Source organism: Mobula hypostoma, chromosome 19, assembly GCF_963921235.1.
Source record: "Mobula hypostoma chromosome 19, sMobHyp1.1, whole genome shotgun sequence".
NCBI classification, from domain to species: Eukaryota; Metazoa; Chordata; class Chondrichthyes; order Myliobatiformes; family Myliobatidae; genus Mobula; species Mobula hypostoma.
The window spans coordinates 59,415,960-59,433,110 of record NC_086115.1 but is presented as its reverse complement, the minus strand read 5'-3'; the positions used below and the strand labels follow the sequence as shown (position 1 = coordinate 59,433,110).

Here is a 17,151-nt window from a genome sequence, read left to right as displayed (position 1 = left end):
CAATGCACCTACGTTTGACAAATCATTGCCTTACGCTCATTTCAAGTATAGCAGCTTGTTAGAACACAAATAAGGGGTGCTTCTTCTTCTACCTGCTGAGGGGAGCAATGCACTAGACAATTTAGTTAGCTTTTGAGGACGTGCCCATACAGGCTGTATTAGAATATGACCTCAGAAACCACAAACAAGGCACTTAATAAGGCAAACACGAGGAAATCTGCAGATGTTGGAAATTCAAACGACGCACACAAAATGCTGGTGGAACGCAGCAGGCCAGGCAGCATCTATAGGAAGAAGTACAGCTGACGTTTCGGGCCGAGACCCTTTGTCAGGACTAACTGAAAGAAGAGATAGTAAGAGATTTGAAAGTGGGAGGGGGAGGGGGAGATGGGAAATGATAGGAGAAGACAGGAGGGGGAGGGAGATGGAGCCAAGTGCTGGACAGTTGATTGGCAAAAGGGATACAAGGCTGGAGAAGGGAGAGGATCATGGGATGGGAGGCCTAGGGAGAAAGAAAGGGGGAGGGGAGCCTAGAGGAAGATGGAGAGCAGGCAAGGAGTTATAGTGAGAGGGACACAGGGAGAAAAAAAGAGGGAGAGAAAAAAAGGGGAAAAATACAAAATAATATCTAAATAAATAATGGATTGGTTAAGAAGGCGGGGAGGGGCATTAACGGAAGTTAGAGAAATCAATGTTCATGCCATCAGGTTGGAGGCTACCCAGATGGAATATAAGGTGTTGTTCCTCCAACCTTAATAAGGCAGTTAATTGCATCCCTGTGACCACAGATATGAGGTTTATGTTGGAAGAGAATGCCTTTGAATTACCTATTTTGCACCCAGTTGATGTTCCGTCGCTGAAAAGTGAGATTGCTTTTTTGATACGTAATTTATTCTTATTACGTTGTCGAATACGGAGAATTTCAATTTCACAAAGTAACGATATATAGAGTTTAGTTAATAAGGAACACATTCATACATTGTAAAATACAAAAGAAGTCTAGCCATCCAAGATGAAATGCCAAACACATTGTGCTTACATTCTGCTTTATTATGTATAAATGAAGAAAACCAACAAATTATGCTTATGTTTTTAAAATTGAAATTATAACTTGAACTACATTAATCATCAAAGAATATTGTTCTTCTATGTGTACACCTGACATGAAGAGGAGCTCATATTTAACGTGTTAGAAGAGGCAAATCTATTAGCAGTTTAAGTACGCGATTGAATCTTTGAGCATGTGTATGTCAGATGGTGAGATCTAGAGCACGCAAAGGCATCAAACTGTATAAAATGTTGGCAGAGAGGACAGGAAACAAAGAAGAATATCAATAACTTTGTGACTGGATAATGACTAGAGCATCTGCCGTTATCTAGAATCTGTCAAAGAGGTTGGCACGGTCGAGTGACCAAGGGTGCTGAACTTCGGTCATCCCATACCCACAGTGACAACCAGAAAGGAGTTCTGGCAGCAATTTAAAGTGACCATAATGAAAAGGAAATGAGTACATCCTACTGATTAACTTCAGTAAACACAATACAATGTTGAGTAGACAGATGTTAAATCCATCTCACCGCCAAAACATTTCAAAATGCAGCTCAAACTGTATTTATTTATTTACTGAGGTACTGCGTGGAATCGGTCCTTCCAGCCTTTCAAGCCACACCAAGCAGCGATTCCCGATTTAACCCTGGCCTAATCACAAGACAATTTATAATGACCTGCTAACCTACCAACTGGTACATCTTTGGACTGTGAGAGGAAACTGGAGCACCCAGAAGAAACCCGTGAAGTCAAGGGGAAAATGTACAAACCCTTTACAGGCAGCAGTGGGAATTGAACCCAGGTCAGCTGTACTGTAAAGTGTTGCTACACCACCATGCCACATTCTATTGCAATCTATTCCACTGATTTTCATTTATAGGCATCCGTTAGTCTCGTGAGACCATGGATTTGCAGCTTGGAAGGTTTCCAGGGCGTAGGCCTGGGCAGGGTTGTATGGAAGACCAGCAGTTGCCCATGCTGCAAGTCTCCCCTCTCCACGCTACCAATGTTGTCCAAGGGAAGGGCAAGGGCTGATACAGCTTGGCATCAGTGCCGTCGTAGAGCAATGTGTGGTTAAGTGCCTTGCTCAAGGACACAACACGCTGCCTCAGCCGAGGCTCGAACTAGCGACCTTCAGATCACTAGACAAACGCCTTAACCACTTGGCCATGCGCCACTATTCCACTGATTGCTCATTGTTATTTGTTATTGCAGTATTTAACAAACACTTTTTTATATAATACCACATCTGACAAAATACAGTCATGGCATTGTCCCAGTTCAAGGTAATTTCAACTAGTTCTCAAATGTATCATCTTACAAACATTGGCAAAAGATAGATATAAGAATTTTAATTATTCCCTTCCCTCCTTTACATTTTATCTCAGCTTCTGTAAAGAACATAGTGCAAAGCTTGCATCTTAGTTGCCAAGTTTGAAGTTATCCTCAAATTACAACTCTTTTGTAAGTATTGTGAGTAATCTCTTGGAAAGGACAGTTCATTTTCTGTACTTTGAAACATTGCAAGCTGAGCTTAATTTCTTATATTACTGTTGATAATGTATGCTGTCAAATGTATTTATGAATTTAATTGTTAGTTTTTTGTACAAAATATAAGACAAGAAAAGCAGCTATTGCCATTTCCTACTGGAAAGATACTGCCAGCCTCAAGGAGCCCTGTACCAGTCCAAGTCCAAATTGTAGAAATGAGATCTTAAGCCAGCTGAGATAACTAGCAGTAACAATTCAAGTTCACTGAGGGGCAATGACACAAGCCCTGATCCCACCTTGAAACGTGGAAGTAGTCACTGGTTCCTTACTCCTAATCCTAATCGCTACCTAATCAGGCTATGACCACTTTGATCACTTTACACTCCAGTAGATTTAATGCTTTGGCTTTGTATTAGTTGTGTCCTTTCTTGTAAAAATTGTGCATAATTTATGCTTAATTTATGTTTTTCTTGAGAATGTGGCTTATCAAATACCATGAGTGTGTGATGCTGCTGGAAGTAAGTTTTCCAAAGCACCTATGAACATGTGTCCATGATAATAAACTTGACTTTGAATTTTTAATAATATCTGGGCGTATTGTTAACTCCAGAAGACATAGCAAAGCTGAAGTTAATCCATCACCAAGGTGAATTGGAGACCCATTCAAACCAAAACAGCAAGTGAGGCAAGTGAAGTTGACAGCCTGATGGTTTTGTGGTAATAGTTGTTCCTGAACCTGGTGGTGTCAGTCCTAAAGCTCCTGTACCTTCCTCCTGATGGCAGCAGCGAAAAGAGAGCATGTTCTGGGGAGTGTGGGTCCCTGATGGTGGATGCTCCTTTCTTGCAACAGCATTTCATATAAATGGGCCGAATGGTTGGGAAGGCCCTACCCATGATGAACTGGGCAAATCCTCTACTTTTTGTGTAATTTTCCTTTCAAGTGCATTGGTGTTTTCATACCAGGCTGTATGAAAAAGTTGCCCCTCAAGGTCCTATTAAATGTCTCCCATCTCACCTTACACCTGTGCCTTTTAGTTCTCAAATCTGCAGCCTGAGTACAAGATTAATGAGCAAAGATTTCCACCACTTCCAATGAACAGGATTCAGGGCTGGGAAGGCTGCCTGAACCAAGTCAATGGGTGGCCTTATGTAACCTTACCAGAACATTGCTAACACTGCACTGTGGCTCTAGTCATTTAGTGATACATCGCTGAGTAGGCTCTTCTGGCCCTTCAGGCTATGCCAGCCCAACAACCCCCAACAAACCTGTTTACCCTTACCTAATCACAGGACAATTTACAATGACCAGTTAACCTCCCCGTTACGTCTTTGGACTGTGGGAGGAAACCGGAGCACTGAGGGGAATCCAGTGTATTCCATGGGGAGGACGTACAGATTCCTTGCAGAACAGCACCAGAATTGAACTCCAAGCTGTAATGGTGTCACGCTAACCATTACTTTACCATGGCGCCAAGAGGCTGGCGCAGTATAAACTCCACCAGCGGCAAGAAGCAGCAGGGTGGCCATAAGATGGCAAGGGTAACCTTAATATAACTTTCTATAAGGAGTTCTTGTGGGAAACAGGAACCATTGCATGCCTGCAAGGAATCCAGTGTCTCATCAACTCCCTTATTCCCCCGCCAACCCCAGTCCCAACCCGAGCTTCTGACTGATATTGCTTAGTGATATTAGGTGTCCTTCTGGAAGTCTCTTGTAACAGTGATGAGTGTTATTTCAGGACAGTGGTGGCATGGAAATTTGGTGGGAGTGATCGTAACGCAGAGTTCTGGCAAAGTGGTCAGATCAAATGTAGTGGCATTGGACTGTCCAGTCACAATGAAGATAAAACTTCAAAAGATTTCAATAGGTACATCTAATATCAGAGAACTGTATACAATATACATCCTGAAATTCTTTTTCTTCACAAACATCTACGAAAACAGAGGAGTGCCCCAAAGAATGAATGACAGCTAAATGTTAGAACCCCAAAGTCCACCTCCAGCTCCCCCTCGCACGCACAAGCAGCAGCAAAGCAACGACCCCCTCCCACCAGCAAAATAGCATCGGCACCCACCCGAGCACTCAAGCGTGCAGCAAAGCATCAATAAAGACGCAGACTTGCAGTACGCCAAAGACTGTTCATTCACAGGTAATATGACATATCACAGGCTCTTTTTCTCCCTAACAAAAGAAAAAGAGGTGTCCCCATTTCACAGCAAGAGGGGAGACATAATAAAACAACTTGCTGATTTATGGCATTAAAAGTCTGTTGTGTCGCTTTTTCTGAGCTCTGTGCCCAAAGAACTCGGGTCTCTGGGTATGTAGCCAGCAGCCAGCTCGTTGTTTTTGATCTTCTGTGTACTCCCACCACATATTAGGTGGCAGCACCAGCCTCGAATCAGCCCTTCTCCAGAACCATGAAAATCCGGCACTCTGAAGGTGCGTTAGTTTTCAAGGCCGCATCCTTGACATATCGAAAAGCAGCCGGTCGTGAGGCCTGAAGAGCAGTCCCATTTCCACAAAGAACTGAAGTCAGCGTGCAACTCCAGGTCAGGGTCTTCAAAAGAACCTTGAAAGGGAAAAGAAGAAATATCAAAGATAGAAATAAACTGATAGAAACTTGCCCAATGAGAAAACTTCAAATATTTTTGACCAAACTTTTAATAATGCTTTTTCTTGCAGAGACAGTATGGTTTTGGCACTATAAGAACATTAACAAATAACAGGCTTACACTGAAAAGATTACATTTAGCCATTTACTGCTCATTACGCCACTGGCATTTAGGGCAGCAGTGAAGATCCCCCATCTCTCTCTGTCCACGCACACTAATACTGGGCCTGTCTTGGCACCAGGCACCGTCATTCTCAGTACCTCAACCACCACAAGCAGCTTTCTGTTGATTGCTTGCCACCACTGAGAAGCTTGACTTCTCTGGATTTCCAGATCTCTAACTCTTCTCTGAAGATAAGATTTAACAAGATAATATCTGGTTCTCTTGGCATTCAGTTCGTTACTATTGGTCCATGGCCTCCTCTTGTGCCAAGATGAGGCCACCCTCGGGATGGAGGAGCAACACCCTGGGTAGCCTCCAACCTGATGGCATGAATATTGATTTCTCCTTCTGGTAAACAAATTCCACCCCCCCCCCATTCCCCATTTTGACTTTTTACTTCTTCTCACCTGCCTATTGCTTCCCCCCTGGGCCCCCTCTTCCTCCCCTTTCTCCTATGGTCCACTCTCCCCTCCTATCAGAATCTTTCTTCTCCAGCCCTTGACCTTTCCCACCCACCTGGCTTCACCTATCACCTTCCAACTAGTCCCCTTCCCCTCCCCCCCACCTTTCCTACGCTGGCGAGTTTCCCCCTTCCTTCTCAGTCTTAAAGAAGGGTCTCGACCTGAGATGCTGACTGATTATTCTTTTTCATTGATGCAGCCTGACCAGCTGAGATCCTCTAGCATTTTGTGTGTGTGTGTGTTGCTCTGGATTTCCTGCATCTACAGACTTTCTCCTATTTAGTATTGTCACTGTGTTGTGGACATTCCCAGTCAATGTCAGAACAGATCTGTATTCACTTTGCATGTCATGCCTTCCTGCGTGTCAGTGAAAAATGACTGCAGCCAAAATTAATCAATTGCTGATAAGTATACTTTCACTTTGCCAAGACCTTTGTATCGTGAGGCAGCTCGTCAACTTAGTATTTAAGTGATGTGGAATGGAAAGCCACAATTTCTTTTAGCGTAATTGCAATGACAGTGGCAGCCATAAAGGTCAACTTCAAATTCAGTTCTAAGTCTTTTGGATGCACTTTAATCCTACTTTATAGTGTCACTGTCCAGCCTCTTCCAGAAGGTGGAAGAGTAAAGATACATTTTCAGCGTAACACTTGCTAGTACTGGCAGAGATCACATTGCTATGGGTACCTAGTTAAAAATAACAATATCCAAGGCTACAGGAGCACCTAACTAGAAATGAACTTTTGACCAAAAATACAACAAGACTTCATGCCATTGGGCACCACGGTGGTGTAACGGTTACTGTGACGCTATTGCAGTCCGGGTCATTCCAGAGTTCACAGTTCAATTCCAGTGCATTTCTGTAAGGAATCTCTGTACGTCCTCCCCGGGGAATGTGGGAGTTTTCTCCGGGTCTTCCAGTTTCCTCCCACAGTCCAAAGGGTATGTTAATTGGTCATTGTAAATTGTCCCGTGGTTAGGCTGGGGTTAAATTGGGTTTGTCGGGGGTTGCTAGGTAGGCGTACCTTGAAGGGCCAGAAAGGCCTACTCCATGCTGTATCGCTAAATAAATAAATATACAAACAAATTATAAGAGCATTGGCTAAATGAAGAGAGATGCGGAATATACAAGTGAACCTTTAGGAACTGAATGAACCACACGGTAAAACGTTTGATGCTACAGTATATGAGCCAATGCTGTTTGTTGTGTGGCTGAATTCAGTGAGGGATGTATTGCAGCTTCCAGTACCTCTGTCTTTTCTCTTTGTAAGTAGCGACACTGAAGAGCCCACAGGCACTCTATCGGCGGCAGTTTTGAGCAGGGGTGGAATCAGATGTAAAGTCATGAGGTAGAGTAATGATGACGGCAAGGAGAGAACATGGCAGATACGTTTGAAATGAAAGAGAAGGTTGGTAACTCAGGTTGGCTGCTTGTTTGTTGAGCTTGGAGGGTGGGTCACAAATACTTCATTATCAGTCGAGATGATACTATCAGTGTGTGATTGAGTGTTGTTTCTGCTGAGTGTTCACGTTTGTATTGGTCTAACCCCTTGTTCTGATTGGTTTGCTGTCACGCTGCCTGCTAGTCTCGGCTGGGTCCCAGCCAACTGGATATATGAGTGACCTCCGCTGTCCTGTATCCCTGGTTATTGGTCATGGTGAGCATTGGTTTCTCGACCCCAATCCCACAGATACATAGGTTCGTAAATTACACCCAGTTCAATAAGCTTGTTAATGGTCTTCCGTTAAGAACAAAGCTTCTAAAATAAGTTTCCAGTTGAATTTGAAATTCTTCGGGTGCTGTAAATCCAAAGCAACACACACAAAATGCTGGAGGAACTCAGCAGGTCAGGCAGCACCAGTGAATAAGCAGTCAGCGTTTCGGGCCAAGTCTCTTCATTTGGACTGGAAGGAAAGGGGGTAGATGGCAGAATAAGAAGGTGGGGGGGGAGAGGAAGGAGGACAAGCCAGAAGGTGGTAGGTGAAGTTAGGCGGGTGGGGGATGAAGTAAGATTATTCCAATCTGATCCGGATGATACTTTATTTATTTGGCGATGCAGTTCAGTGTGGAACAGGCCCTTCTGACACAACAAACTGCACTGTCCAGCAACCCACTTATTTAACCCTAGTCTGATCACAGGACTATCTGCAATCTAATCAAGGACTATTTATGATGATCGATTAGATTAGGTTAGATTATGAGGACACGCAGTCCCCTTTTATTGTCATTAGTAATGCATGCATTAAGAAATGATACAATGTTCCTCCAGAATGATATCACAGAAACACAAGACAAACCAGGACTAAAAAAACTGACAAAAACCACATCATTATAACATATAGTTACAACAGTGCAAAGCAGTGCCGTAATTTGATAAAGAACAGGCCATGGGCACGGTAAAAAAAAGTCTCAAAGTCTCTCGAAAGTCCCAACATCTCACGCAGACGGTAGAAGGAAGAAAATCTCTCCCTGCCATGAGCTTCCAGCGCCGCAAACTTGCTGATGCAGCACCCTGGAAGCACCCAAACACAGCCGACTCTTGAGTCCGTCCAAAAACTTCGAGCCTCCGACCAGCCCTCCAACACCGAGCACCGAGTACCCTCTCTGCCGAGCGCTTCAACCCCAGCCCTGGCAACAGGCAATAGGCAAAGCCGGGGATTTGGGGCCTTCCCCTCCGGAGATTCTCGATCGCACATTAGCAGCTGCAGTGAAGCGGGCATTTCAGAAGTTTCTCCAGATGTTCCTCCGTGCTTCTCATGTCTGTCTCCATCAAATCAGGATTATGCATGGCATCCTACTTACAAATACAATATCATTTCGAAGCGGCCGCACACACTGCATCGCGCTGCCATTTTCTCCTCCCCTCTTACTAACCAGTGCGTCTTTGGATTGTGGGAGGAAACTGAAGGAAAGTCACACAGTCACAGGAAGAATGAACAAACTCCTTATAGTTGGTGCCAGATTGAACTCTGAGCTCCACCACCCCAACCTGTAAGAACATCACGCTAACCGCTACACTACCATGGGGCCCCTCTGCACCATGGGGCCCCTCTGCTCTAATCCAAAGGGTCTGTACTGTGCTGTAGTATTCTCTGTTAATTCGTAATGACCAGTCTGCACAAAATGTTGTGCAGTGCAATTTTTTTGCCCAGTGACAACAACATGTGTACAATTGTGAAATATGCTTAACATGCCAACGAGGTAGAGGGTGACAACCTTTTGTACGCAGCTTAAGTTCCTTTGTGCACTAATAGCAAAAGATGTGTGCATGCACAACACACACACACACGTATACACACTCATATACACACACACACATACAGACACACACTCATACACACACATGCACACACACACACACACACACACACACACACACACACACACACACACACACACTCTCATACACACACAAACACCTTAGAGGGAACATTGCTCTGCAGTAGATGAATAGGAGAAAATTTTGAAGAAAAACTCAGTGGCTAAATAACTTTTGTTGTTTACAGAATTCTTGAAAAGTCTGATCTTTAAGGAAATTATACATCACAGTGTGGAGTGTTTAATGGCTCCAAAGATCCCATGAGACAGTTTATGATTGACAAGGATTTACTGACGTAGGCCAGTATACTGTCATTGGAACGTAGCAAAAGTGACTGAAAACATTGATGGAAGAATTGAGAACATCAGAGACAATGGAGAGAGGGAAGTCCGGGAATAACTTCATAATTTCAAAAAGAAGCAGGAAAGAGAACACTTGAGGTAACCACAGGAAGCTAAGCTGCAGGTCAGAGTTAAAGCCAAGGCTCAGTACTGGAGCGACTTAACAACCAGGTTAGTTTAATGCATCGAATATTGTACCAGGTACAATGTGTCAAAAGCATTGAACTAATGTGTGTGTTATTACTTTGCATTAAGGGTAATGTTAATGTTTAGAAAATATCTAAGCATCAACTATTAATTTTAAACTTAATATTTGCAAGACATTTATAGTTTGCATCATAAAACTGAAATGATATTGTAGTGTGGGGTGTGTGATCAGTGTATATGAATCTTAGAAATGGGATCATCAGAACTTTCCATGGATGCTTTAGACCTTTTTCATGCAATAGACCCTTACCATTAACTGAGGGGTTCGTGGACCCCCGGTTGGGAACCCTTGGTTTAGACATATTAAGCACAGCAATGTTGTCAAACAAAATAAGAAATTGAATAAATTAATATTTATAATTGTATATGTTTCCAGACAAAAATTCATGTGTGTGAATTCATATTGGCCAAAGGTATGATTGAATAATGTGTTTAAATAGATGATGGTTTTTAATGGGAAGCAATGTAGTTATAGTGTGATCATATTTTACATATGGGTTTTGGACTTCAGGAAGGGCAAGTCGAGGGAACATACACCAGTCATCATCAAGGGAAGTGGAAAGGGTGAGCAATTTTAACTTCCTGGGTGTCAACATCTCTGACAGTCTATCCTGGGCCCAACATATCAATGCAATACAAAGAAGGCATGCCAGAGACCATATTTCATTAGAGCTTTCAGGAAGTTTGGTATGTCACCAATCACACACTCAGATTTCTACAGATACACCATGGAGAGCATTCTAACTCAGGGGTCCCCAACCTTTTTTGCGCTGCGGACCGGTTTAATATTGACAATATTCTTGCGGACCGGCCGACCGGGTGGGGGGGGGGGCGCTGGGTAGGGTTGCCAATGGACAACAGTAGCAGTCAAATACGTTGTGTTTACCCCGAGAAAGACTACAATGACCATGAAGCCTTGCGCGGGCACCAGTGTGCATGCATGTACGTGCTGATTTTTTTCTGCTTTGGCAACTCTGTTCATGCGGGGGTGGGGGGGGTATCAATCACGACCGGAATATAGGTGATAAGCGGCTAATACACTCAATTTCGTTTCTAAAAGTGTTTCTCTAAGGAATTTAATATTAAACACACAGCACATATTTTCCTCACATGAATATAGTGATAAGTCAATTATCAGGGGAGGACAGGGGTGCTTGAAGTAAGTGTTGAACGAACTTCCAGTAGAAGTGGTAGAGGCAGGTTCGATATTATTATTTAAAGTAAAATTGGATAGGTATATAGACAGGAAAGGAATGGAGAGTTATGGGCTGAGTGCAGGTCGGTGGGACTAGGTGAGAGTAGCGTTCAGCAGGGACTAGAAGGGCAGAGATGGCCTGTTTCTGTGCTGTAATTGTTATATGGGTTATATAAGTCACTTATAAGTCAATAGCATCATAACATTTTAAGAAACGTTTGGATATTAAACACACACTCCATATTTTCCCCGTATGAACATATAAAATCATTGCAACACACCAATATCGCTGAATCAGTGGGAGCCCTGGGCTTGTTTTCCTGCAACAAGACGGTGCCATCGAGGGGTGATGGGAGACAGCGATACTCGAAGGGTGTTCCTTATGTCCAGTCTATTCTGCAATTTAGTTTTCGTTGCATTCATTGCAGAGATATGTTGGAAATGGAAGCAACGTTTTCAGTGCTTTCGTGGCTATCTCAGGATATTTAGCCTTGACTTCAATCCAGAATGCCGGCAGAGATGATATGTCAAACATACTTTTCAGCCCACCGTCATTTGCAAGCTCGAGGAGTTGATCTCCTTCCTGCGCTGACATGGATGACGCATGCGTAATGACCTCGCGTGCCTTCAAGATCAATAGTGGCCATGACAGGGAATGAGGAAAGGTGCAGCTGACTCATATCGCCAAATCATATCGTTTCCTCGCGGCCCGGAAGCACATGCTTTGCGGCCCGGTGGTTGGGGACCGCTGCATCTCTGTCTGGTATATGGGTGTCACTGCATGCGATCCATCATGGGCACTAACCTCCCCTGCATTCAGAACACCTTCAAAGAGCAATACATCAAAAGATGCATCCATCATTAAGAACCCCCATCACCCAGAACATAGTCCTTCTCACTGCTACCATCAGGAAGGAGGTACAGGAGCCTGAAGACACACACTCAGTGATTCAGGAACAGCTTCTCCCCCTCTGCCATCGGATTTTTGAATGGACATTGAACCCATGAACACTACCTCACAACTTTTTTTCTCTTTTTTGCACAAATTATTTTATTCAACTTTTTTAACATCGATACTTCATACTGTATTTTACAGTTTTTATTATAATGAATTGTCATGTACTGTTGCCACATAACAACAAATTTCAGGACATATGAGAGTGATATTAAACCTGAGTCTGATTCTGACATTGTATTCTGGCCGCTGATACTTGGGAGTTTAATTACCTTCAATAAAGGATGTTTTTGATTGAACTGTCTTTTGTTAGTAAATAGCCACAAAAAAAGCCTAGAGACACTGTAGGTGAAGCACATGTCAAACTTGCTAGCAGCTGATTTGTAACCAGTTAGGATTTTCTCTTGTGTTAGCTGGACTGACAGCTGTGTTTTCAATGTATTCCACACGAACTTTAAAGGGCAGAGGAACAGATTATAAATTGTACAGATGAAAAATATTTTCAGGTGTTTAGGGACTACGTTCCAATCTCTTGTTCTTATTATTCCACAATTTGTTGTGGTCATATACACTCGCGTTCTCTCTGGTACTGACAATAACTTCAGGTTTGTCAGAGATACAGTGTAATACAATGGTAAATAGATTCATATGTGATTTTAAATAGGGATTATGCAAATAATGATCTCAAAGATAAATCTTGTGGGCTGCGGTCTACCTTTGCCCAATTTTTTCCCACTGAGCAAACACGCCATAATATGTCTTCACGATTACTGACGAGCCTGCTGATCAACATTTCCAATTTCAACTTTCCTTCTGCATCTTCTACTTCTTTTTGTTTCCTGTCCAATATGTGATGATTGAGTGAATTAACATTTTAACTAAACAGTCAGTATCTAGCACAAGGGTTCCCAACCTGGGCTCCACAGACCCCTTGCTTAATGGTGCTGGTCCATGGCTTAGAAAAGGTTGGGAAGCCTTGACCTAGCACATCCATTGTAGTAGGAAATCTCGGAGGATTCAAGTATACCCAGTGTGATCCGGCATTTACTAATTTGTCTACTTTGTACTGCAGGTAGCAGAGAGAGAGCTGTTCCCTTTGGGCAGAGCTGAACCTGTTGAAGGACACTATGAAGAGGCTGAACCATATGACACTGTTAATATTGGTATGTCACAGCAATCCATTCAACTTCCGTTTGTTCCATTGAAATCCTGCTACTTTCTGGCCATGAATTTATATATATTATTAACATCAGAAACCCTTTTCATCTTCCAAGTATTTAGCCAACAGTTTTATTTATTGTATTTATTGAGATACAGCACTGAATAGGCACCTCAGGCCCTTCGAGCCACGCTGTCCAACCATCCCAGGATTTAGTCCTAACCTAATCACAGGACAATTCCCGATGACCAATTAACTGATACATCTTTGGACCATGGGAGGAAACTGGAGCACCCAAAGAAAACCCAAGCAGTCACGGGGAGAATGAACCCCTTACAGTCACTGGCAGGAATTGAACTCCGGTCGCTGGTACTGTAAACGGCTGTGTTAACCACTATGCTACCATGTAGCTGTAGAATTGAATCTACTTACTAAGTATGAACTAAAGAATTTCTCATCTAAACCTGAAAGTTAATTTACCATGTTAGGGATAACTGCAGGGCCCTTTGAATGCAGCGTAACACGCACAATCTGTTGGGTCAGGAACTGAAAGCAGTGGCACATGGCAGGATCCTTGCTGCCTTTGTATGGAATAGAAATGGTGATTTCCCCATTGATATGCAATGGGAGGAGGGGGCCAGGAGATGAAGTTTTGGGAAGGACTGCGAGTGTCAGACGAGGAACAGTCAAATTAGGGACCTGCCACCAAATGGGAGAATTGGGGCAAGTTTTAGGCCCAAGGCAGGACTGTGGCCTCGACCAAAAGTGGGAAAGTAGAATTACGTTGTTTTAAGATATTTTCTAGAACCTCATCTGGGAGGGGAGAGCTCATTGAAATCTATCAGATACTTAAAGGCCTGGATAGAGTGGAGGAGAAGAGGAAATTTCCATGAATAGTAGAGTCTGGGATCAGAGGGCGCAACCTCAGAATAAAAGCAAGTACTTTAAAAACTGAAAAGAGGAGGAATTTTTCTCATCCAGAAAGCAATGAATCTGTAGAATAATGCTATTGATGCCAACCCATTGGGTAAGGTTAAGGCAGAGATTGACAAGTTCTTAATTAATAAGAAGGTTAAGAGGAGAAGGCAGGAGAATGGGGATGGAAAAAAACAACCATGATTGAATTGTGGGACAGACTCATGGGCCAAATGGCTTAATTCTGCTGTAGACATGAGTGCTCCCCAATTTATAGGCAAATCAGGGGCCAGCCATTATCTCACCACATGTAACAGAGTCAATAGACAAGTGTGAGAACATGTCAGAGTAGGCTATCGCTCCCCTGGAACCTTTCAGCCCCTTAATGTCCTGGCAGCCCCTTTGCAATGCATCTTGGTAACATTTATTTGGTTAGGAGAGAAGTCAGTTCACAATTTCTCTCTATCATTCTCAAGAACCTTTGTTTTCCAAGACTTGTTCACTGGTGTGTATTATTCAACCTGAAGGTGTCTATATGATAAATATGTAGTTGAAGCCAGCAGAACAGGTTTAGTTAATTTAACTATTGAGTCAACTAAAGAATGAATTAAATGTGTAAGATGTATTAATCTTGTAGACAAGGGAATGTTGGGGAAGATCTCTCCAACCAATAGCTAGTACTCTTCCAGAAGTGTTAAACATCATGAGGTATAGGGAATAGTGCACTGCTAAGCAGAGACTGTTTCCTAAATAGTATCATTGCTTGTTAAAAGGGCTAACCCAAAAATAAAGTTGTACTGGCTACACCCTTCTATCTTTCAGACCAAATGAAGGGTCTTGACCTGAAGCATTGACAGTCCATCTCCTTCCATAGACATTGCCTGACCTGCTCAGCTTGTTCATTGTTCAATATGTCATGCATGCTTGCTGTCACGATATGCACTGGCACTATTGGAACCCAAGTGCAGAGGAAAGCCAAGCTCTGATGTAAAGACGGCGACTAGAGTTTATTCATAATAATTCCAAAAGAACTTCAGTGGCTCAGCTTCGCGACACAGCGAGAAGTAACATTCTCAAAATTAGGACCCTGCAGTTAATGCTAATCGGGCGTTTGCCTAAGTAATACCAGTAAGATGGGAGTGCCTGAGCCTATCAAGGTAAACTTAACAGGCTTAAATAGAAAGCACTAGGAGACCGCATTACAGAGAATGAGTCACTTGAGGAAAACACAAGGAACTCTGAACAATTAACGACTTTTATTAAACAACAATTAACCAGTTCAGGTGCTTTAAGAACCTCGGAGTCCACCAGTCTCTGGCGCCCCGCACAGGCCTGAAAAGCTCATTACAGCAAAAGTAACTTCGTTAAAAATGTCCTGACGAAGGGTCTCGGCCTGAAACGTCGACTGCGCCTCTTCCTATAGATGCTGCCTGGCCTGCTGCGTTCACCAGCAACTTTGATGTGTGTTGCTTAAAAATATCCTTGCTTTATTCACTACAGATGAGGCTGAAGCGGTTAGTAGCTCCTATGAATCCTATGATGAGGAAGAGAATACCAAAGGGAAATCAATGACCCATCAGTGGCCTTCTCCAGAAGCTTCCATTGAGCTGATGAAAGATGCCCGGATTTGTGCTTTCCTCTGGCGAAAGAAATGGCTGGGACAGTGGGCCAAACAACTGTGCGTCATCAAGGAATGCAAGCTTCTGGTAAATGTGTACTATAGATAATAGTGGCAAAGTATTGTTGTTCGATATAGTGAAGACATTTTAATACCAATGTTCAAAATTATGTGTGAACTCCAGCAATGAAATAATTCTTACTAAGAGGGAAAATGGAACTTCAGCTATTAATAAAAAAAACTCTCTTGCTTGTTATGGATAATAACAATTTCATTTGACATTTTTCTTATTAACTTGTTTAACTGAGTTAACGTTTCTGCCTTAAATAAATAGGGCAAAAGCAGGAATAAAAAATAGTGAGGTAGTTGTGTACATGGGTTCAATGTTCAGTGTCCATTCAGAAATCGTATGGCGGAGGGGAAGGAGCTGTTCCTGAATCACAGTGTGTGCCTTCAGGCTTCTGTACCTCCTACCTGACGGTAACAATGAGAAGGGGGCATGTCCTGGGTGGTGAAGGTCCTTAATGGTGGACACTGCCTTTTTGAGGCACAGGTCTTTGAAGATGTCTTGGATACTACAGAGCCCATGATGGAGCTGACTAATTTTACAACTCAATGCAGCTTACTGCTATCCTGTGTAGTAGGCCCCCATGCCAGACAGTGATGCAGCCAGTTAGAATACTCTCCATCTGTAGAAACTTTTGAGTGTTTTAGGTGATATACCAAATCTCTTCAAACTCCTAATAAAATATAGCCACTGTCTTGCCTTATTTATAGCTGCATCGATATGTTAGGACCAGGTTAAATGCTCAGAGATCTTGACACCCAGGAACTTGAAATTGCTCACTCTCTCCACCTCTGATCCCTCTATGAGGATTGGTGTGTGTTCTCTCATCCTGAACTCCACAATGAGCTCTTTGGACCTACTGATATTGAGTGCAAGGTTGCAACACCACACATTTAGCAGGTATATCTCACTCCTGTACACCCTCTTGTCTCCATCTCTCCATCTGAGATCCTGCCAACAATGGTTGTATCATCAGCAAGTTTATAGATGGCATTTGAGCTGTGGCTAGTCATGGGTCATGGGTGTAGAGCGAGTAGAGCAGTGGGATAAGCACCCATCCCTGAGATACGCCAGCTGTTGATCATCAGCAAGGAGGAGATATTATTACAGTCCACACAGATGATGGTCTTCCAGTTAGGAAGTTGAGGATCCAGTTGCAGAGGGAGGTACAGAGACCCAGGTTCTGTAGCTTTTCTATCAGGACTGTAGGAATGAGCTATAGAATAAGTTTTCTGGCTTCAGATGTTAGGTTGACCAAAATAATAGTCCCACCTGCTTCAAAAAGGCACCAATTATACCAGTGCCTAAGAAGAGTCGTGTGAGCTGCCTTAATGACTATCATTCAGTAGCATTCACATCTATGGTGATGAAATGCTTTGAGAGGTTAATCATAGCTAGAATGAACTCCTGTCTCAGGAATGACCTGGACCCACTGCAATTTGCCTATCACCGCAATAGGTCTACAGCAGATGCAATCTTAATGGCTCTTCACATGGCCTTAGATCACTTGGACAATACAAACACCTGTTCATTGATTATAGCTCAGCGTTTAACACCATTATTTCCATAGTCCTGATTGAGAAGCTACAGAACCTGGGCC

General features: G+C 43.0%; 1 protein-coding gene across 5 annotated transcripts in view; it reads left to right on the top strand.

Moving 5' to 3' along the window:
• Positions 1–17,151, top strand: part of afap1l2 (actin filament associated protein 1-like 2) — a 289,415-nt gene that overhangs the window by 205,996 nt on the left and 66,268 nt on the right. For all 5 annotated transcript variants that reach the window (XM_063072007.1, XM_063072006.1, XM_063072009.1 and 2 more), the window contains 2 exons: positions 12,865–12,955; positions 15,367–15,572. In XM_063072007.1, coding sequence (XP_062928077.1) covers positions 12,865–12,955; positions 15,367–15,572 — 297 coding nt within the window. The remainder of the gene's footprint in view (positions 1–12,864; positions 12,956–15,366; positions 15,573–17,151) is intronic.